This window comes from Tupaia chinensis, unplaced genomic scaffold (assembly GCF_000334495.1).
Source record: "Tupaia chinensis unplaced genomic scaffold, TupChi_1.0 Scaffold000294_5, whole genome shotgun sequence".
Lineage (NCBI taxonomy): Eukaryota > Metazoa > Chordata > Mammalia > Scandentia > Tupaiidae > Tupaia > Tupaia belangeri.
The window spans coordinates 1,970,007-1,990,418 of NW_006159782.1; the positions used below are offsets into that span (position 1 = coordinate 1,970,007).

General features: G+C 39.4%; 2 protein-coding genes across 2 annotated transcripts in view; one reads left to right on the forward strand and one right to left on the reverse strand.

The window, feature by feature from the left end:
• ST13 (ST13 Hsp70 interacting protein) overlaps positions 1–20,412 on the forward strand; it is a 50,023-nt gene that overhangs the window by 27,196 nt on the left and 2,415 nt on the right. The window contains 6 exon segments of the mRNA XM_006172396.3: positions 1,669–1,735; positions 6,521–6,605; positions 6,737–6,847; positions 11,487–11,589; positions 12,543–12,659; positions 15,424–15,472. Of these exon segments, the coding sequence (XP_006172458.1) occupies positions 1,669–1,735; positions 6,521–6,605; positions 6,737–6,847; positions 11,487–11,589; positions 12,543–12,659; positions 15,424–15,472 (532 nt within the window).
• LOC102488803 (short transmembrane mitochondrial protein 1-like) lies at positions 17,195–18,168 on the reverse strand. Its single transcript, XM_006150780.3, has one exon. The coding sequence runs from the start codon at positions 18,007–18,009 to the stop codon at positions 17,860–17,862; it is 150 nt and encodes a 49-aa protein (XP_006150842.1). The 5' UTR covers positions 18,010–18,168; the 3' UTR covers positions 17,195–17,859.

Genomic DNA, 20,412 nt, shown 5'->3' on the forward strand with positions numbered 1-20,412 from the left:
TACTTCTCCCACACTAGCATTACGTCTAAATCAGGTTAGGCAGAAAATATATCTCCTCATTGAGATGATCTAACCATGAATGTGCTATTAGACTAACTTTTAGGTCTTTATAAGATATCTTTCAATAATGTAAATACTTTTGTCACCATTTGTAAAAAAGAGTCTTTTAAAAACTGTATGTCCTGCTTGTTGATGGTAGTGACTCACTTTGAAGTGACAGTTTATAAAAATATTTTAATTTATCCTACTTGAGATTCATTTGACGTTTTGAATTCTAGGACTGTTAACTTTTTTTAGCTCTGTAATGTTTTCAAATATTACATCTTTTAAGTGCTGCTTGCTCCCCGCTTCTACTCTTTCATTCCAGATTTCTGGTTAGATAAGTTAGACTTATGTTTTTGCCATGCATTTTTTTGTTGTTATTTATTTGTTTCTTTACACAGATAATCCCTAGTTTCAGATGGAAGGCTGGCTTGCAGTTTTAAAATTTCAGAGGACATTTTTTCCTCCTCTCTACTTCACTGTACCTTTCTGTGAGACAGGCTTGGTTTTGGTTTACCATTATACTTGCAGATATAGGTATTTGAATCGCAGATTTCTTTTGGAAGGTGCTTGGTTAGACCACATAAATTCTCTTCATCTGAATCTCCATTTTATAAGTCCTGTATCTTGCATTAACTTCAAAAACAATTGCAGAACCAACAGATAGGGAAATGGTTACATCACTGGACTCTCATATTATCGACCACAGTTCAGGTCCTGGACCCGGCAGCTTAAAATTCAGACTGGGTGTGTATGCATATGCGCCCAAAGTCTGGAGAGGAGAATGGAGAAGGGATTGGAGGAGAAGGGGTTGCGGCAAGGCCATCCCTCCTGTGGGATAATGTCTCACTTTCTGTGTGTCTCCGATGAGCGCAAGCACCCTGTAGCTAAAATCTGCCTTTAAAAAAAAAACTCTCAGGATCCCAAATTTGACTCCTTTTGTACCTTCCATGTAAAAGCAGGTTGAGAACTTGGCTACTTCACTACATTTTAGACTTCATTTAATCTTGTCCTTGGGACTGTCCTGTAGTGCAGTGGTTAAATGCTGGGCATTGGGAGCTGCATCACTTATGCCCAACCACAGTTCACATCCTACCGCAGCAGCTTAAGAAGCACTGTGGTTGTGTGCCCAAGATCCTGATGGCATGGAGGAGTGGAGGAAGGGGATTGCAGTGTGACCACACCCCCTGGAGGGTTCGCGCGCTCTTTTTCTGGTGAACACATGTGCCCTTCAGCAATTAATTAAAGGGGGAAAAATTTGAATCTTTGCCAATTTCTATGTTTTTTTCAGCCCAAAAACTGCTTTTGAAAGGTTATTTTTAGACTCGTTCGGGGTATCTGGTTCATATTGCCATAAACAGAAGTTGACAACTTGCTTTGGTTGGGATGGAGGGAAGCAAATGTCATTTCCCAGGCAGATAGGGAGTGTTGTTTAGTACAAATGTTTTTTAGTACAAAAGATTAAAGTTTATTTGTTATAATTTCTCACTAATCAGTTACAGATACCTCTTTTCTCTTTGGAGACTGAAGAAGAATGAATGAAAATGAGGGGTGTGACTACCTCATCTAAGAAAGTCTAGATTGCCTTTTCTGCTATTTATAAGTTCACCTTCAATTTCCCCCTAGATAACTGAGGAGATGATGGATCAGGCAAATGATAAGAAAGTAGCTGCCATTGAAGCCCTAAATGATGGTGAGTAATTTTTTTTCCTCATTGCTAAATTTTTCTGGTAGTCTGAATATTTTCTTCTCTACTGCATTAACTGATAGTAGTGGGGTAGAAGAAAACCTAGTATTTATGAGTATCTTACACCGGAAAAGGTAAGAGTCCCATTGTTAGCCAGCATGTCCTCATTAATAGGCTGAAACCACTCAGTATCAGTTACCTTGCTTTGGGGCATAGACATCCTGATCTTACTCAAAATCCCTGCTTTCCAGACTGTGTCATGGTGTTTTCAAAACGGTGAAAGGCTTTCAGAAAACAAAAATAGAAGATAAAATACTTTCAGAAAGACAGTGATCCTTAATTTTTTTTTATATATTATAATAACATCCTTAACAGATGGTGTTTGTAGGTGTAATAGTCTTATTCTAATCGGTACCTGGTAGATTCTCTTCAAAAATCATGGGAGAATACTGATTGTGTTCAGTAATGTTTTATCACTTTTCAATATAATATATAAGAATAGATCATGTAAAGTTGGGTGCTGTGACTACTGACTTAACTTTTTAAAAAATAATTATTTATTTAATTCCATTTGTTATTATTGTTTTTTTAATTTGACCAGAGAGAGAAAGGGAAAGTGAGAAAACAAGCTGCCAGATCCAAGACTTGAACCATGGTCGGCCATGTGGAATCCAGCGCCCTTAACTACCATGACACCAACCGGCCTCTGCTTAACATTTAATGCTAACTTCTTAACTGTGTGATAGTGTCACAATGATGTAATTGAAAAGACATTTATATCATGCTGGTGTATGTTTAGACTTCATACATATATTTAGAAAATGATCATTTTTATTTTAGAATGAGTCCAGTATTGCTATTCCAAGTAGGTGAATATATTGATTTTTTTTTGTTTTTAGTTTTACTACAGGGTGTGTGCACTAGCCAGAGAGAGAGAGTAAAAAAGGGCCTCCCCAACCCCCAGGATAGCCACATCACAATCCCTTCTCCATTCTCGGGGTTTTGAACGTGCATACACATGTACCCACAACAGGACTTAAGCTGTGCAGATGACCCATACCAGTGACTGGCTTTACTTTTTTTTTTTTTTGTACTTCCATCACCTTAATTAAGGTCCTTATTACATGTTTATATTATTTCTATTGCAGTTGCCTTAGTATGGGGAGGGGCTTTAAAAATCATGTGAAAATAGAATTAAACTGTAAGTTTATTTTGGTCCAATACATTTTCAAATTCATATTTTTCATGAACTTTTTTGAGATCCTTTTCATAGTTTGCCTACCTGAAATATCTTTCCTTTACTGTGTTCCTACATCATTCTTACTTAGAACTTTTTTTTTTAATTGAGAGATTGATTTTTGTTATAAGGTACGTACGCTTGCCCGAGAGAAAGTGAGAAATCATCCCCCTGGAGGATGACCACACTGCTGTCCTTTCTCCATTCTCCTCTTGAGATTTCGTGCACACAGCCCAATGTGAGTTTCAAGCCCCCAGGTCTGGGACTTAAACCGCGGTTGGCCACATCAGAGTCTAGCGACATAACCATTACACCATCTGTTAGTCCCTGTTCTTACTGTCTTTTAATTTGACCAGAGAGAGAAAGGGAAAGCAAGAAAGGAAGCTACCAGCTCTGGGACTCAAATCATGGTCAGCCATTTGGGAGTCTAGCACCTTAACCACCGTGCCACCTGTTGACCCTTGTGACATTTTTCTTCTTTTTAAAAATAATTATTTTATTTACGTTTCTTTTAATGTGACTAGAGAGGGATAGAGTGAAAGAGAGAGGCAGAGAGAGAGAGAAAGCAAAGTGACAAAGCAAGTCACCAGGTCCAGGACTCAAACCACGGTCAGCGATGTGGGAGTCCAGTGCCCTTAACCACTACACCACCTGCCAGCCCTGCCCTGTGATACTTATTTTTCAATCTTGTATTTATTTTTGGTACTCCAAGAATTAGACTTTGTGTAAAGCTGTTCTAATTCTGTGATGTTTTTGTTGAATGACTTAAGGGACTTAAAGGTTTAACTATGAGAATGGGATACAATAAGTGAAAAATAAATAAATGTAGGTAGTAGCCTTTTTTTTTTTTTTTTTTTTAAAGAATTTTCTTAAAATTTAATTTTTTTTATTTTAATTTGACCAGAGAGGGACAGAGTAGAGCGAGGTTAGTGAAAAAAAGCAAGTTACCACTCGAACTGTGGTCAGCCATGTGGGAGTCCAGTTCCCTTAACCACCACGCCACTTGTTGGCCCCACATAGGCTGTAGTCTATTAAAGATTCTGGTTTTGTTGAATTTTGGTACCTCTAAGAAGTCAAAGAGTAAACTATTGTGGATTTTGTCTTTTAAAAATGGCGCTGTGGGGAGACCAGCAAGTAGCCTGGTGGTTAAGGTACTAGACACTCCCACATGGTCGATGAGGGTTCAAATTTCAGACCTAGTAGCTTGCTTTCTCACTTTCCCTCAGTGTCTCTCTCTCTCTCTGTATCTCTCTTGTCTAAAATAAATCAATGAATAAATAGAATTAAATAATTCTTTAAAAGCACTGTGAAGTTAGGTATCCTGTGTGTGCTGTTTATTTTTTAAGTTTTATTCTTTTAGTGGATGAAAAAAAAATACAATTGGTTTATTTTGTACTTTAAAATGATTTTATTTTAGGGGAACCAGCAAAAAAAATTACTATTTTAAAATAGGGAATATCGGGGAATGTGGCGTGGTGGTTAAGGCACTGGACACTCCCACATGACTGACTACTGTTCAAGTCCCAGACCTGGTGGATTGCTTTCTCTCTCCCCCTCACCCCCTGCCATGTGTCTTTCTGGTCAAATTAAAAAATAAAATAAATATATGAAATTAAATAAAAATAACTCTTTTAAAAAATTGATTTTACTTTTTTTCACCCCCAAGGCTTTTTGCCTTAGACTGTGCATACTCACTGGAGAGGGTCAGACAGAGAGAGAGAAAGTGAGAAGTAATTCCCCAGGTCAGGTGGCCACATGTAATCCTTCCTCCTCCATTATCCTCTCAGGATTTCAGGCATGCACACACATGCACCTGGCATGATTTTCAAATTGTTGGGTCCAGGACTCGAACTGTGGTCAGTCATGTGGTCGTACAACACCTACCAAGCCATGTGTTGGTGCCAACTTTAATCTCGAGTTAATTGCCAGAGGACATGCATGTTTGAAAAAGACAGCATTCCCTGAATGGGGCATGGCCACACCTCAATCCTCTTTTCGTCGTTTCTGTGTCAGGATTCTATGCACACAAGCACATGCATCTAGCATGTTGCTCAAGTTGCTGGGGCCAGAAATCAAAACATTGTTAACCATGTGGAATCCAGCACCTGCTTAAATAGCTGTGCTATGGGGGCTTGCCCTCTTTTTTTAATTAAGTATTTAGTAGCATTCTCATGCTGCTGTGGTGTTTTGTTGTTGAACAGAAACTAGAACCCACATGGTGACCATGGTTCGATTCTCTGGCTCAGTCAGTCTGAAACACTCTAAGCACGCTTGCCAGATCTGACGCACTGGAGAAAGGGAGTGCAGCATGATAAGGCACTGTGGGGCTCTTCTCTCATTCCCACTCTCTACCCCATATTCAGATACATTCTCTATCATTAATCCATACAAAAACAAAAATTCAGTCCCAGCCACTGTATAAGCCTGCTGCTTGGCAGACTGCGGTCACATCAGAGTTCCAGTTCACACTGTAAAGCCAGAAAAGGGAACTACATGGGAACCTGAGGCAAGAAGAACTGCAACTTAGACATTGTCTAAAACCAGTAGCACCACACACACAAAATCACTAAGTGATCAGTGGAGTTGATGTAACCCCTTCCCTGTGAACTCGGGGGGGGGGGTGTCTTTAAAAGCTTCATGGAAAATGCATATTGTGAAAAAAACTATATGAATCTCAATAGTTTTGCACAAAAAGTCATGCTTTTTAAATTTTTTAAACTTGACTTTATTTACTTATTTTTTTAATTTGACCAGGGGGGACAGAGCGAAAGAGGGAAGGGGAAAGTGAAAAAGCAAGACAACAGATCGGGGACTGAGACCATGGTCAGCCGTATAGGAGTTTAGCACCTTTAAGAACCAGGCCACTTGCCAGCCCCCCAAAATAAACTCATGCTTTGGTTCCATCTTTTCCTGTACTTTTTGAAATCATCTTGTATAATTGTAATAAATGTTTGCTTTCAGGAGGTAGTTTTGTATGTAATGTAGACAGTAGTCTTTTTCCATAATACTGGACTAAAAGTAGAAATGACTGGAGGGGCTGGCGAGTGGGGTGGTGGTGAAGGCACTGGACTCCCCATGACCGACCGTGTTTGAGTCCCAGACCTAGTGGCTTGCTTTCTCAATTTCCCCCCCTCTTTGTCTCTCTGGTCAAATTAAAATATAATAATAAATAAAATTAAATAAATAATTCCTTAAAAGGAACTATTTGAATACAAAACAAAAGCTTTTTATTAATGTTTTTATCATCTTTTCTTTTTTTTTTTTTTATTTTCTTTTGAGAGGTTTTGGCTATAAGGTACGTGTTCTCGCCAGAGAGACAAAAAGCGAGAAATCGGCCCCCCAGGGGGGATAGCTACACCACAATCTCTTCTCCATTCTTCTCTTGGGATCTTAGGCATGCATGACATGTGCCCTGTGTGAGATTAAGCCATCAGGTCCAAGGCTCGAACCGTGGTCAACTACATGGGAGTCCAGCGAGATAGCCATTTCACCAACTACTGGTCCCAGTGTTTTTATCTTCTAAATCCTTCTCAGTAATTCTTGTCTTACTTTAGGTGAACTACAGAAAGCCATTGACTTGTTTACAGAGGCCATCAAGCTGAACCCACGCTTGGCTATTTTATATGCCAAGAGAGCCAGGTGAGAAGTCAACAGCAAAGCCTCTGCTAGTGAATTGTTTCTGCTCATTCATTTAAATTAAATTCCTACTGTACTAATCTCAAAGGTTTCATTTTTAATGAATACTTTTTAATATCATATGTATTTTTTAGTGTCTTCGTCAAATTACAGAAGCCAAATGCTGCCATTCGAGACTGTAACAGAGCCATTGAAATAAATCCTGATTCAGCTCAACCTTACAAGTGGCGAGGAAAAGCTCACAGGTAAATAGAATTTAATTATTTTCAGAACTTTTTAAATTTAAATATGTTTCAATATGCTTTTTTTTTTTTTTTTAAACTGGCTTAAGTACTTAATTCCAAAGATAGTATGTGCTGTATATGACAAATTGAGAGAATATAGTAAGGAAAAAAATAAGAAAAATACTTTTAACTCCTTTCATTTAGAAAACCACTGGTGGGTTTGTTGTTGTTGTTGTTGTTTTGTAGTTTTAAAAAAATGACTTTTTGTTATAGGGCATATGTGCTAACCAGAGGGGGTGGATGGGCAGGCGTAATGAGAACACAAGCTACAAGGTCCGGGATTCGAACCGTGTTCAGCCATGTGAGAGTCTAGCACTTTAACCACCATGCCACTTGATGACCTCCAGAAAACCATTGTTAACAGTTTTTGTTTTTGTTTTTATTCACAGATGTAAGATCGGGGTTTTTTTTCTCAAAATTAATTCTAAGAAAAAAGAATGCTGCCTTTATGTCAGCATCTTGACAGATTTTCTGCTATTTTTATACTTTTATTTGCTGATTTAGCATTTTACAACCAGTATATCATCAAAGAATGAAGGACGATGTTGAATGCTAGGCCACCTAAAAAGTCAAAGGGAGAAAATGGTGAACTCAATCCAGCTTAGTTACCATTCCCAGTAGCAAACTTTAGTTAGTTATAGGTTTTTGTCATAGGACGTATGCCCCTGTTGGAGAGAGACAGAGAAGGAAAAGTGAGAAAGACTCCCTTCCAGGAGAATGGCCATGCCATAATCCCTTCTACTCCATTGTCCTCCTGGGATCTTGAGCATACATGCATATGTGCCTAGCATGATTTTCAAGCCTCTGGATGCGGGACTTGATCCACATTTTATCTCTTCCATGAGAAAGAAAGGGAGGGAGGGGAGGTGGGGAAGACACTCACAAACTGGTCTTCACACCATGATCCATTCCCAGCCTCAGATAGCTAGGACTGTGGGTATGCATGTGCTCCTTGTGTATAAGGTGACCCCGAGACCGAAACCCAGGACCTTCTCGTGTCACCTTAGCATCACAGTGTTGCTTACCACTGCAGCTGAGCAAAAGTGTTTTTTTAATTATTATTTAATTTTAATTTTATTTCTTACTAATTTTTAAATTTGTTGTAGAGCATGTGCACTCACCAGATCTAACAGAGAGAGAAATGCAATCGGCCATGTGGGAGTACAACACCTTAACCACCATGCCACCTGCTGGCCCTGCTAAGCAAAAGTTTTATTGTTACACAGCTAAATATTTGTGTCTCAAGAATGGAATGTCTATTGATACTTTCATTTTACCATGGATTGTAACGTATGCTATATAGGACTGGCCGGTGGTGTGGTGGTGAAGGTACTAGACTCCCATATAGCTGATCACAGTTCGAGGGCCAGACCTGGCAGCCTGCTTTCTCATATACTCACTCTCTGGTCAAATCAAAGAATAATAATAATACAATAAAATAAATCTTTAAAAGAAAGAAAGAAAAGGGTGCTACATTTTAAGTATGTATGGAAATGAAGATGAATATGCTGAGGATCGCCATAGTAGGAGATTCAAATTCTATTATTCTCTGAAGGTACATGTCAAAGATAAAGGTAAAAAGTTGAAATATGATTTACTACATGTAGGTATAAGAAAAGCTTAGGCATTGCCAGGAATGTTTTTGAAGTCTTAAATCAGCATCTTTTTCCCTTTTGTTACAAGATGACAGGGTCTTAATTTTTACTTTGTTTATCTCAGTCTTAGGGTAAGTCATTTCACCAAGAAACCGTAATATATTTTAGTGGGAAGTAAGATTGGGCACTAGGTGTTTTCAAGTAAAATTTAACATTAAATGTTTTCCTATACTGTTTGTTTTGTTTTTGTCTTTGATTTTTTGTTTTTCTTGAGAGAAAGATTTATTTTTGACAAGGTCTTGCCATGCTATGATCCTCCTGTGCAACTTTTGAATTTATCTAGGATGACAGGTGTTCACTAGGTAACAGTGAAAAAATACAATAAAAAGGTACTTGAAAGGTCATACATACAGTGGTACTGAGTAAAGTAACTAGACCCAGATGGGAAGGGTTCTGGACTCACAGCCTGAGACCTCCCTGAGTTCACTGTGAGTGTGTACATGCCCGTGATTGACACTGGGGTGGAACATCACTTAAAGACTCTTCTGGGGGGGGTCTCTGTCTCACTCTTTCTCTTTAATTTGCTAGAGGATGTGCGTACTCACTGGAGAGGAGGGATGAAAAAGCCTGGGAAACTGTCACGACGCAGTACATCTGGCACCTCTCCTTTAGTGGTGTCGGGCACACACCTGCTTCACTTTTTCTTTTTTCTTTTTTTTATAAAGAGGTTTTTGCTATAGGTCGCGTGCGCTCGCCAGACAGAGACAGATAGACAGAAAGTGAGAAATCACCTCCCAGGGGTGATGGCTGTGCCACAATTCCTTCTCCTCCATTCTCCTCTCGGGATCTTGGGCACACATGCACATGCACCCAGTGTAAGTTTAAGCCACCGGATCCAGGACCCGGACCACGATCAACTACATGGGAGTTCAGCAACATAGTCATTATGCTTACTGCTGGTCCTGCTCACTTCTTTTTCTAGCCACCAAGCCCAGTACTCAAAATACAAAGCCAACTGTGTAGGATACAGTCGTCTTAACTATCACACCACTGGATGGCCCTATGTCTCTCTTTCTGTCTCTGTCCATTTCTCTCACAGAAGAAATAAATGAATAAACTTGTTTTTTAAAGGGGTTTTTGCTGTAGGGTTCATATGTTTGTCCGAAAGACACAGACAGAAAGCAAGAAATCACCCCTGGGGGAATGGCCACACCTCAATCTCTTCTCCTCTAGTCTCTTAGGATTTTGGGCACACACACACACCATCCGGAATGAGTTTTAAATTGATGGGTCTGGGACTCAAACTGTGGTCTACTACTTGTGAGTTCAGTAACACAACCATTACATCATCTGCTGGTCCCTGAATAAACTCTTAAAAAAGTTACTTGAAGCTGAGTGCTGGCAGACGGCATGGTGGTTAAGGGTGCTGAACTCTCACATGGCCAATTGTGGTTCAATTCCTGGACCTGGCAGCTTGCTTTCTCTCTTTTTCTCTCTCTCCCTTCCTCTGTTTTCCTCTCTCTACCTCTGTCCCTCTCTGGTCAAATCAAACTAAGTAAATAAAATTCTTTAAAAAAAAAAAAAAAAGTTACTTGAAGGGGACCAGCAGGTGGTGTGGTGGTTAACGTGTTGGACACTCCCACATGACCAACCACAGTTTGAGTCCTGAACCTGGAGTTCTCTCTCTCTCTCTCTCTCCCTCTGTGCCTCTATGGTCAAATTTACAGTTAAAATGAATGATTGAATAGAAAATTCTTTTTTTTTTTTTTTTGCTATAGGGCACATGCACTTACCAGACAGAGAGAGACAGAGAGACAGAAAGTATGAAATCACCCCCCCAGGAAGGATGGCCATGCCGCAGTCCCTTCTCTGATCTCCTCTCAGGATCTTGGGCACATGCGCACACCCGCCCGGTGTGAGTTTTAAGCCACCAGGTCCGGTACGTGAACTGTGGTCAACTACATGGAAGTCCAATGACATAGCCATTATACTAACTGCTGGTCCTGAAAATTCTTCTTTAAAAAAGTTACTTGAATGGATTTTTTTTAAATAATTATTTTTTAGTTAAATTTATTTTTAATTTGATCAGAGAGGGACAGAGTGTGAGAGAGAGAGAAAGTGAGAAAGCAAGCTGCCAGGTCCAGGATTCGAACTGTGGTCAGCCACATGGGAGTTCGGCACCGTTAACTACCATGCCACTTGCCGGCTCATTTTATTCTGTGTAGTTATGTTATCGTGTGATACATACTGGTACCTCATTTCTATTGTATTTACATTCACATTTAGAGTTTACTTTATTTCCATCTATTCTTAATTTTATTTATCGAGTATGTAAGTAATGTATATGTTTGGGACTAGCCCCACAATGTAGTGCAGTGGCTGTGTAATGTTCATTGGGAGCCAGATTCTCCCCAGCCAGTTATGATTCAAATCCCAGCCCAAGTGGCTTGATAAACACCCTGGGCACATGTATATGCATGAACCAAATTCCAACAGGATGAAGAAATGGAAGGACAGTGGATTGTGGCATGACCGTGTCTCCTTGGGATGCTATCTCCTCCCCTCCACCCACTCTGATGAATCTTCCTATACTTTGGCATTTAAAAAAAGAAAGGCGTTTCCATAGAGAAAAAAAATTTTTTTAAGTATTTATTTATTCATTCATTCGTTTTAATTTGACCAGAGAGAGAAAGAATGGGAAAAGCGAGAAAGCAAGCCACCAGGTCTCAGATTTGAACCGTAGTCAGCCATCTGGGAGTCTAGTGCCTTACCCGCCATACCAACTCCACCATAGAGGAAATTTAAACTACTTGAGGTTTGCATAGATTTAACCAACAGTAGAACATTGTAGCTATATCAGTGGAAATTTATAGTTAATACCTAACTTAAACGTCATCTATAGCAACTCTTTTTTTTTTTTTTTTTTGCCATAAGAAAGAGCCCAAGGCACATAGGTGAAAAAAACATATATACATAGTTCTTAAAAGAGTTTAAATTTATTTCAGACTTCTGGGCCATTGGGAAGAAGCAGCACATGATCTTGCCCTTGCTTGTAAACTGGATTATGATGAAGATGCTAGTGCCATGTTGAAAGAAGTTCAACCAAGGGTATGTTAAAGTAGAGGTCTGAGTGAAAGTCTTTACTGTCATATTCCATGACTGAAGCACTTAGCCCCAGAAAAGGATGAAAACCACTCGAAGTTATAGTAATCACTGAATTTGTGCTTAGCTCTGGAAATCTCACAAGGTTTTATACTTGGACTTTCTCCTACTTCCACCAAGGGGGAGAGGGTCTTAAAATTCATGAAAAGTGGGTATTACGAAAGCAGAATGCATAGGTTTCAGATTTTGTTTGCGCCAAAGTAACCTATTTAATTTTACTGTTCTATGAACTTATCTACTGCCAAAGACTGACTTGATACTTTTTTCTTCATCTAATTGGGATAACTCAGAAAAGTTGTATAAGATATTCTTGAAAATAAGCTTCTTAATAATTGTAAATAAGCTAAAGTAACAGTTGAATATGAATTTCCTACATTTATTTTATTCTTTAAGTAGATTGCAGACATTTGGTACAGACAATATGCTAGTACCTGACACATTTATGTATATTTTCTCTTTTAATTACTGTAACAGTCCAATAAGACTAAGTATTTCTTTTCCCCCATTTTATATATGAAGAAACTTAAAAATAGTTGAAACTGTGCGAGTGTTCCCAGGCTCTGCCGTCCCATGGCAGACACTATGACTGATAAACTCCCATCTGAACTCAGCTGTCACTACTAAAGCCATAACACCATCAAGTTAGACGTGTCTATTTGTCATCTTCGAGCTCGGTTCATTGAGATTTTGTTATTTCTCCGCAACTTTAAACCCCAGATCCTTTCCTCTATTTCACCCAGTCTCAGGCAGTTGAGATTGATGAGATTGGTCTCATTAAAGCCTGAGCGTTTGGGGTCAAGCCTTTTTCTATACAGTAAATATATATATATAAACTGTCCCTTTTTTTCAGACTCAGCTTTTGGAGCAGACTGACTTTTCTGTGGCCTTTTTCCTTATAGGCCCAGAAAATTGCAGAGCATCGGAGAAAGTATGAGCGAAAACGTGAAGAGCGAGAGATCAAAGAAAGAATAGAAAGAGTTAAGAAGGCTCGAGAAGAGCATGAGAGAGCCCAGAGGGTAAAGTTTCTAGAAGGATTCTTGTTTTCCTTTCTTTAATCTAGTTTGTGGGAATATTTTTAGTCTTTAAATTCTTAAGTGAGCTTTTGTTTCACCAGTTTACATTCTTGTGTTCTTTTGAAAAATCAGGTGGTTTTTTTTTTTTTCTTTTCTTTTCTTGGTCAAGTAATTAAGAGATAGCAGAACCTTGCCCTGATTCCAGCAGTGAATTCAAAACTTCAAGGTGAATCTAGTTATTTTTATTTTTAGTAGTAAATACAGAAAACTTCAGAAAAAAATTTTGTTAATTCCTCCATAATATTGCTGCTGCCATTTTTAAGATTTTTTTATTTTCCTGTGTTAGCTTTCTGTGTTGGTTCTATCGATATTCATCTCAATTCCAACAATATTGAAAGAAGGGACATAAACTTATATTGTAGGGGCCAGCAAGTAGCATGGTGTTTAAAGGCGCTGGATCCCACATGGCCGACCATGGTTCAAGTCTCGGACCTGGTGACTTGCTTTCTCACTTCCTCTCTCTCTCTCTCATCAAACTGGAAAATAATAATAATAAATAAAGTTCAATAAAATAATTCTTTTTAAAAACCCTTATAACTGTATAGCATTAATCTTAATTTCTTATGTCATTTAAGTCAAACTTCAGAGATCAGCAGATGGCTTAATGGTTAGGTCGCCGGACTCCCATGTAGTTGACCGAGGTTTGAGTCCTGGACCAGGCAGCTTAAAACTCATGCTGGACGTATGTGCGCGTATGCCCAAAATCCCAGGAGGAGAGGGGGTTGTGGTGTAGCTATACCTCTGGGGGTGATTTCTTGCTTTCTGTCTCTCTAACAGCCACACCCATCCTATAGCCAAAATCTCTATTAAAAAAAAAAAAAGCGGGAACCAGCAGTTAGGGTAATGGCTATGTCGCTGAACTCCCACGTAGTCGCCCGTGGTGCGCATCCTGGACCCAGTGGCTTAAAACTCACGCCGGGCGCGTGTGTGTGCGTGCCCAAAATCCCGAGAGGAGAATGGAGGAGAAGGGATTGCAGTGTGACCATCCCCCCTGGGGGGTGATTTCTTGCTTTCTGTCTCTCTCTGTCTGTCTGGCGAGCACACACACCCTATAGCAAAAACCTCTCCAAAAAAAAAGATTTATGCTTATAACTTATATGGGGGCCAGCAGGTGGTGTGATATTTAAGGTGCTGGACTCCCACGCGGCCAACCACTGTCTGAGTCCCAGACCTGGCAGCTTGAAAATTATCCATGTATGCCTAACATTTCAGGAGAAGAATGGAGGAGATAGGATTGCAGCAGGGCTGTGCCCCAGGGGGGAGTAATTTCTCACTTCCTGTCCCTCTTTCTGGCAAGTACAGGTACCCTTTACAAAAATCTTTAAAAAAAAAAAAAAAGTGTAACTTTTATGCATCTCTTCAATTATTTTATAAGTGGGCATGAAAGAAATGTGTCTTTCATTTTTTGTTTAAAAAAAAAAAAAGTAGAGGGGCTGGCAGGTGGTAAGGGCGTTAGACTCACACATGGCCAACTGTGGTTTAAGTCCCAGACCTGGCAGCTTGCTTTCTCACTCCCTCCTCCCTCTATTCTTCTCTGGTCAAACTTAAATAAATACATACATAATAAATAAAATAATTCTTTAAAAACAAACCAAAAAAAAAAATAGTAGAGGAGCCTGCAAATTGCATGGTGGTTAAGGGCACTGGACTTTCTTGTGACTGACCATGGTTCACGTCCTGGGCCTGACAGCTTACTTTCTTGCTTTCCCTCTCCCTTGCTCGTTCTTGGCTCTGCCCCTCTCTGGTCAAATTAAAAAATAAACAAACTTAAAATAATTATTAAAAAAAAGAAATAGCATTTGTACTGTTACTTAAAGGAGAACATAGAAATGATGAACCTGGAAAACAAGTCATGGCAGCCTTAGTAATTAATCTAGCTATGTTCATTCTTTTTGGAGGTTTTTTTTTTTTTGGAGAGGTTTTCGCTATAGGGCGCGTGTGCTCGCCAGCCAGCCAGACAGAGACATAGAGACAGAAAGCGAGAAGTCACCCCCCGGGGGGGATGGTCACGCAGGAATCCCTTCTCCTCTCGGGATCTTGGGCACGCACGCACACGTGCCCGATGTGAGTTTTTTTTGTTTTGTTTTGTTTTTGTTTTTGTTTTGGAGAGGTTTTTTGCTATAAGGGCGCGTGTGCTCGCCAGACAGACAGAGAGAGACATAGAGACAGAAAGCGAGATATCACCCCCCAGGGGGGATGGTCACGCTGCAATCCCTTCTCCATTCTCCTCTGGGGACCTTGGACACGCACACACTCACCTGGCGTGAGTTTTAAGCCACTGGGTCCAGGATGCGAACCACGATTGACTACGTGGGAGTCCAGTGACATAGCCATTATGCTAACTGCTGGTTCCCACTTTTTGGAGTTTTTGAAATAATAAAATTTTACTATTTTCACAGTTATGGGCATATCAGTTCTTTAAATTAATTTTCCAGCTTTGTTTTATCCACAGTAGTCATAAAACACTGTACTTGAAATCACATTACCAAGAGTAGTGTTTGTTGAGAGTACAGTTGAAAAATTGGGTGTTGGAGGAGTCCTAAGGTACATCCTTAGTCTGCTATTGATTGTATTTGAAACTTGTTAAACTTGTGTTTTCTCTACTAGCTTACTTTACTATTTTTTCATGGTTTTGCATGGATAGGTTAGGGATAGCACTTTTTTTTTTTTTCCCTGTTACATAATTTTTTGTTTTTTTGTTTTAAAGGAGGAAGAAGCCAGACGACAATCAGGAGCTCAGTATGGCTCTTTTCCAGGTATGCTTTTTTTAAAAATTATAAAACTGTGAGTATTGTAGATAATTATAATCTGATTGGGGGTTCAGACATACACAGTCACATGTTGCTTAACAACGTGACTGCATTCTGGTAAATATCATTACACAGTGTTGTTCCCTGAACATCATAGTGTGTGCTTACACAAACCTGTGTGGTACACACCTAAGTTAAATGGTATAGCCTGTTGTAATCTCATGAGAGCGCTGTCGCATATGTCGCCCATTGTTGACCAAAATACTATTGTACGGCACATAACAGTATAAGTATACATATGTATTGAGAGCTTCATTTATATACAGGTTGAATATCTCTTAGCTGAAATACTCGAGACCAGAAGTGTTTGGATTTTTTTTTTCTTTTGTATTTTGAAATATTTAGGGCTAGCAGGTGGCATGGTGATTAAGGCACTGGAGTCCCACATGGTCGACCATGGCAGTAGTCATAAAACACTGTACTTGAAATCACATTACCAAGAGTAGTGTTTGTTGAGAGTACAGTTGAAAAATTGGGTGTTGGAGGAGTCCTAAGGTACATCCTTAGTCTGCTATTGATTGTATTTGAAACTTGTTAAACTTGTGTTTTCTCTACTAGCTTACTTTACTATTTTTTCATGGTTTTGCATGGATAGGTTAGGGATAGCACTTTTTTTTTTTTTCCCTGTTACATAATTTTTTGTTTTTTTGTTTTAAAGGAGGAAGAAGCCAGACGACAATCAGGAGCTCAGTATGGCTCTTTTCCAGGTATGCTTTTTTTAAAAATTATAAAACTGTGAGTATTGTAGATAATTATAATCTGATTGGGGGTTCAGACATACACAGTCACATGTTGCTTAACAACGTGACTGCATTCTGGTAAATATCATTACACAGTGTTGTTCCCTGAACATCATAGTGTGTGCTTACACAAACCTGTGTGGTACACACCTAAGTTAAATGGTATAGCCTGTTGTAATCTCATGAGAGCGCTGTCGCATATGTCGCCCATTGTTGACCAAAATACTATTGTACGGCACATAACAGTATAAGTATACATATGTATTGAGAGCTTCATTTATATACAGGTTGAATATCTCTTAGCTGAAATACTCGAGACCAGAAGTGTTTGGATTTTTTTTTTCTTTTGTATTTTGAAATATTTAGGGCTAGCAGGTGGCATGGTGATTAAGGCACTGGAGTCCCACATGGTCGACCATGGTTCAAGTCCAGGACCTGGGAGCTTGCTTTCTTGCGTGCACACGCACTCACTCTCTTTCTCTCTCTCTTGTGAGCCCACCCTAGAGCAAGTTAAGAAATAATGACAATAAAATTAAACAATCCTTTGAAAATAATAAAGATAGATGAACGTATGAATTATGAGATACCTTGGGGATGGGATGTAAATCTAAACCAATTCATTAATGTTTCACATGTACCTTATAAACACAGTTCCTGAAGGTAATGTTACATAATATTTTTATAGTGCAGCAGGGTTTTTTTTGTTTTTGTTTTTGGTTTTTTTTGGATTTTTTTTGAGAGGTTTTTGCTATAGGGCATGTGCGCTCACCAGAGAGACAGAAAGTGAGAAATTCCCCCCGCCCCCCGTCCCCCAGGGAGGATGGCCACACCCCAATCCCTTCTCCTCCTTTCTTCTCTCAGGATCTTGGGCAAGCATGCACACGCGCCTAACGTGAGTTTAAGCCACCAGGTCCGGGACTTGAACCACGGTCAATTACATGGGAGTCCAGCGACATAGCCATTACGCTAATTGCTGGTCCCTAGTTCAGTTTTGACTGAACCATCACATAAGGTCCATGTGTGGAATTTTCCACTTGTATTATCATGTGAGTACTCAAAGTTTTAAAGCATTTTGCATTGAAGATTTATACAATGAAGTTTTTGTGTGTGGTTTTTTTTTTGTGTTTTTTTTTTGGCTTCTAGATATTAGTTTTAATTACTCTGAAATGACATAATTTAATACCAGATGTTTAACAAGCACCCATTATAACTGCTAACTGTGAAATCAGCATTATTTGTAGCTTATTGGTTATTAAAACTTAATCATTTTTTTCTTTTGACAAAAGAGTAGAAATCTCAGAGAAAAAGGGAGAGTTTACAAATTAAAAGTCTTATTTACTCATCTAGCACCATAATTCCAGTCTCAGAACCTCCCAAGCACCTGGAAAGCGAATGTAGAAAGAGGTAAAGATGTTGGAACTATAAAGATAGTTCTTAACTATGGCCCCATTTTTACTTTGAGGCAATATAGATAGGGTCTAGCAAAGAAGGAAATCATTTAGACTCGTGGTGAAAATGAAAGCTTTTGATTTGAACAGTAAAGAAGGCCCTCAAGAGCAGTACATTCGGTGTATCCAGAAGGCGGTTCTGGAGTCAGCCTCTTGAACTAGGGGGTTTCTTCTTGGCATCCAAATCCTCCTCAGTTTCTTCAAGCTTTTTAGCCAGGTTTGGTGTGTCATAGTTCTGAGCCACATACATTCCTACCACATTGCCCAAAGTAAATCCAAGCAGGAACTGGAGCATGATGTCAGTGAGGAGGGTGCCAAGAGCTGGGATGGAGATTTTCAACCTATATAAAGTATATTTAATACCATTGGTCTCTGGAATACTGAGAAGTCTAGAATGTTAACCTCTAAAAGTTTTATTCTCATTAAAATTTTATGTTAGTAAAAATACAGTATATTTTTTCTCACAATTTGAGTAATTTATTTTTCAAGTCTTTTTTTTTTCCCCCTTTTTTTAAGTTTTTCCTATAGGGTACATGTACTTACCAGAAAGAGAGAGAGATAGAGATTTAGAAAGCAAGAAATCACCCACCACCACCACCACCCCCGGGGGGATGGCCGTGCCGCAATCCCTTCTCCTCCATTCTCGTCTCTGCATCTTTGGCATGCATGCACACGAACCCAGAGTGAGTTAAACCACCAGGTCCGGGACTCGAACCGCAGTCGACTACATGAGAGTCCAACGACATAGCCATTAATGCCAACTGCTGGTCCCTGTAATGGTGTTTTTGTTTTTTTTTTTAATGTTTTTAAAGAATTATTTACCTTTATTTGTTTGTTTTAATTTGAACAGGGAGGGAAGAGAGAGAGAAAGTGAGAACCACCAGGTCTGGGATTAGAACTGTGGTCAGCCATGTGGGAGTTCAGCATCCTTAGCTACCACCCCACCTGCCAGCCCCTGGAATTTTAATATACAGTGATGTTTGTGAAGATAGTAAATGAGACATTGTATGGAATTATTACGTATTTTAAAAGATGCAGTTTAAAATTAACATACATTCTTTGTTGTAAAAGTTAAGTGATCTGAGGTTCCCTTCTCCATCATTTTGGAAATTTGAGGCACTCATGCACACATACCTAGTGTGTTTTTCAAGCCAGTGGATTCAGGAACTCAGCACTGTGAGATCTAGATGTCTTCATCACTATGCCACCATCTGTCTCGGTCCTTGGATTTTTTTTTTTTTTAATAATTATTAATTTTATTTTTTATTATTAATTTGACCAGAGAGAAGGAAAGTGAGAAAGCAGGCCATCAGGGCCAGGAACAGTCATGTGTGAATCCGATGCCTTAACCACTACGCCATGTGCTGGCTCTAATTATTATTATTACTATTTTTCATTTGCTGTGGGGCACTTGAGCTCATCAGATAGAGTCAGAGACAGACAGAAAAGGGGGAGAGTGAGAAAGCAAGCTTCCAGATCCGAAACTTGCAGTCAGCCATGTGTGAGTCCAGTGCCTAACCACCATTCCACCTGCTGACTCCAACCCACAGATATTAAACTTTTTTATAGAGTTATTTTACTTAACTTTATATATTATTATTTAATCTGACTAGAGAGAGATGTGGGGGCAGCAGAAGTGAGAAAGCAAGCTACCAGGTCTGAGACTTTGAACCATTGTTGCCCAAGTGGGAGTCCAACGCTTTTAGCCATCATGCCACCTGCTGGACCCAATCCGTAGATTTTTGTAACAGACATTTTAGGTAGTTTTGGAAGGAACACAGTTTAGATGAATGTAGTAAAAAAAAATAACCCCTTAACTCAGGAATTAATTTGACATTGAAATAGACAAATGATATTCAGAAATGGGGAGTTGAGATAAAGGACGATCAAGAAGACTAATTAGTTTTATAATTATGAGGAACTGTTAGTTGACTCCTTTTTGCTGCCTTCTTCCCATTCCCCATATAGTGGTCTGAATTGTTTGCCCTACAGAGTACTCAGATTAATTTTTATTATGGGAAAAAGAAAACACTTCTACATTACTTGGATTTCTTTGTAGAAGGAGTAAGCCAAGTGTGAATAAAGATTTTGCCAAACTGGGTTTGGGAACACAAGATGACACTTTGAGGTATTTTTGTTTATTTTTTCCATGAGAGAGAGAGAGACAGGAACCCCCAAGAGGGTCTTCATGCCACAGGCCACTCCCAGCCTCAGCCAGCGTGGACCTCAGGCATGTATGGCAGTGCTCTCAGCGCACACAGGGAGGCTGTATAAGTACACCCAGGACCTTCCCAGTTGTGTTACACGGAACCACCTTGTGTTCCTATTCCCTGCTCTTTCTATTTAGGTTAGATTAGCATTGGCCGTTTTAATACTAGGAAAAGTAAATCCAGAAGGAAAGAATATCTGATTTAGTCTTTCTGTTTTGTTTCTGTCAGAGGGTTTGTGCAGTTACAGAGAGACACAGAAAGGGAGAAAGCACCTCCCCTTGGAGCATGGTCACACTGCAAATTTTTCTCCTCTATTTCTCCATTTCACTAGGATTTGGGGCATATAAGCACACACAACCTGTTTTTGGTGTTTTTCAAGCTACCCAGGCCAGAATTCAAACACAGTTGGCCATAAGGGGTCTGGCTCCTCACACACAGCACTCAACTACCTTACTGAAGACCAGCCCTACGGCCTTATTTTTAAAGAG

Coding starts and splice junctions, on each gene's coding strand:
- LOC102488803 (XM_006150780.3), bottom strand. CDS start 18,009: ATGCTCCAGTTCCTGCTTGGATTTACTTTGGGCAATGTGGTAGGAATG.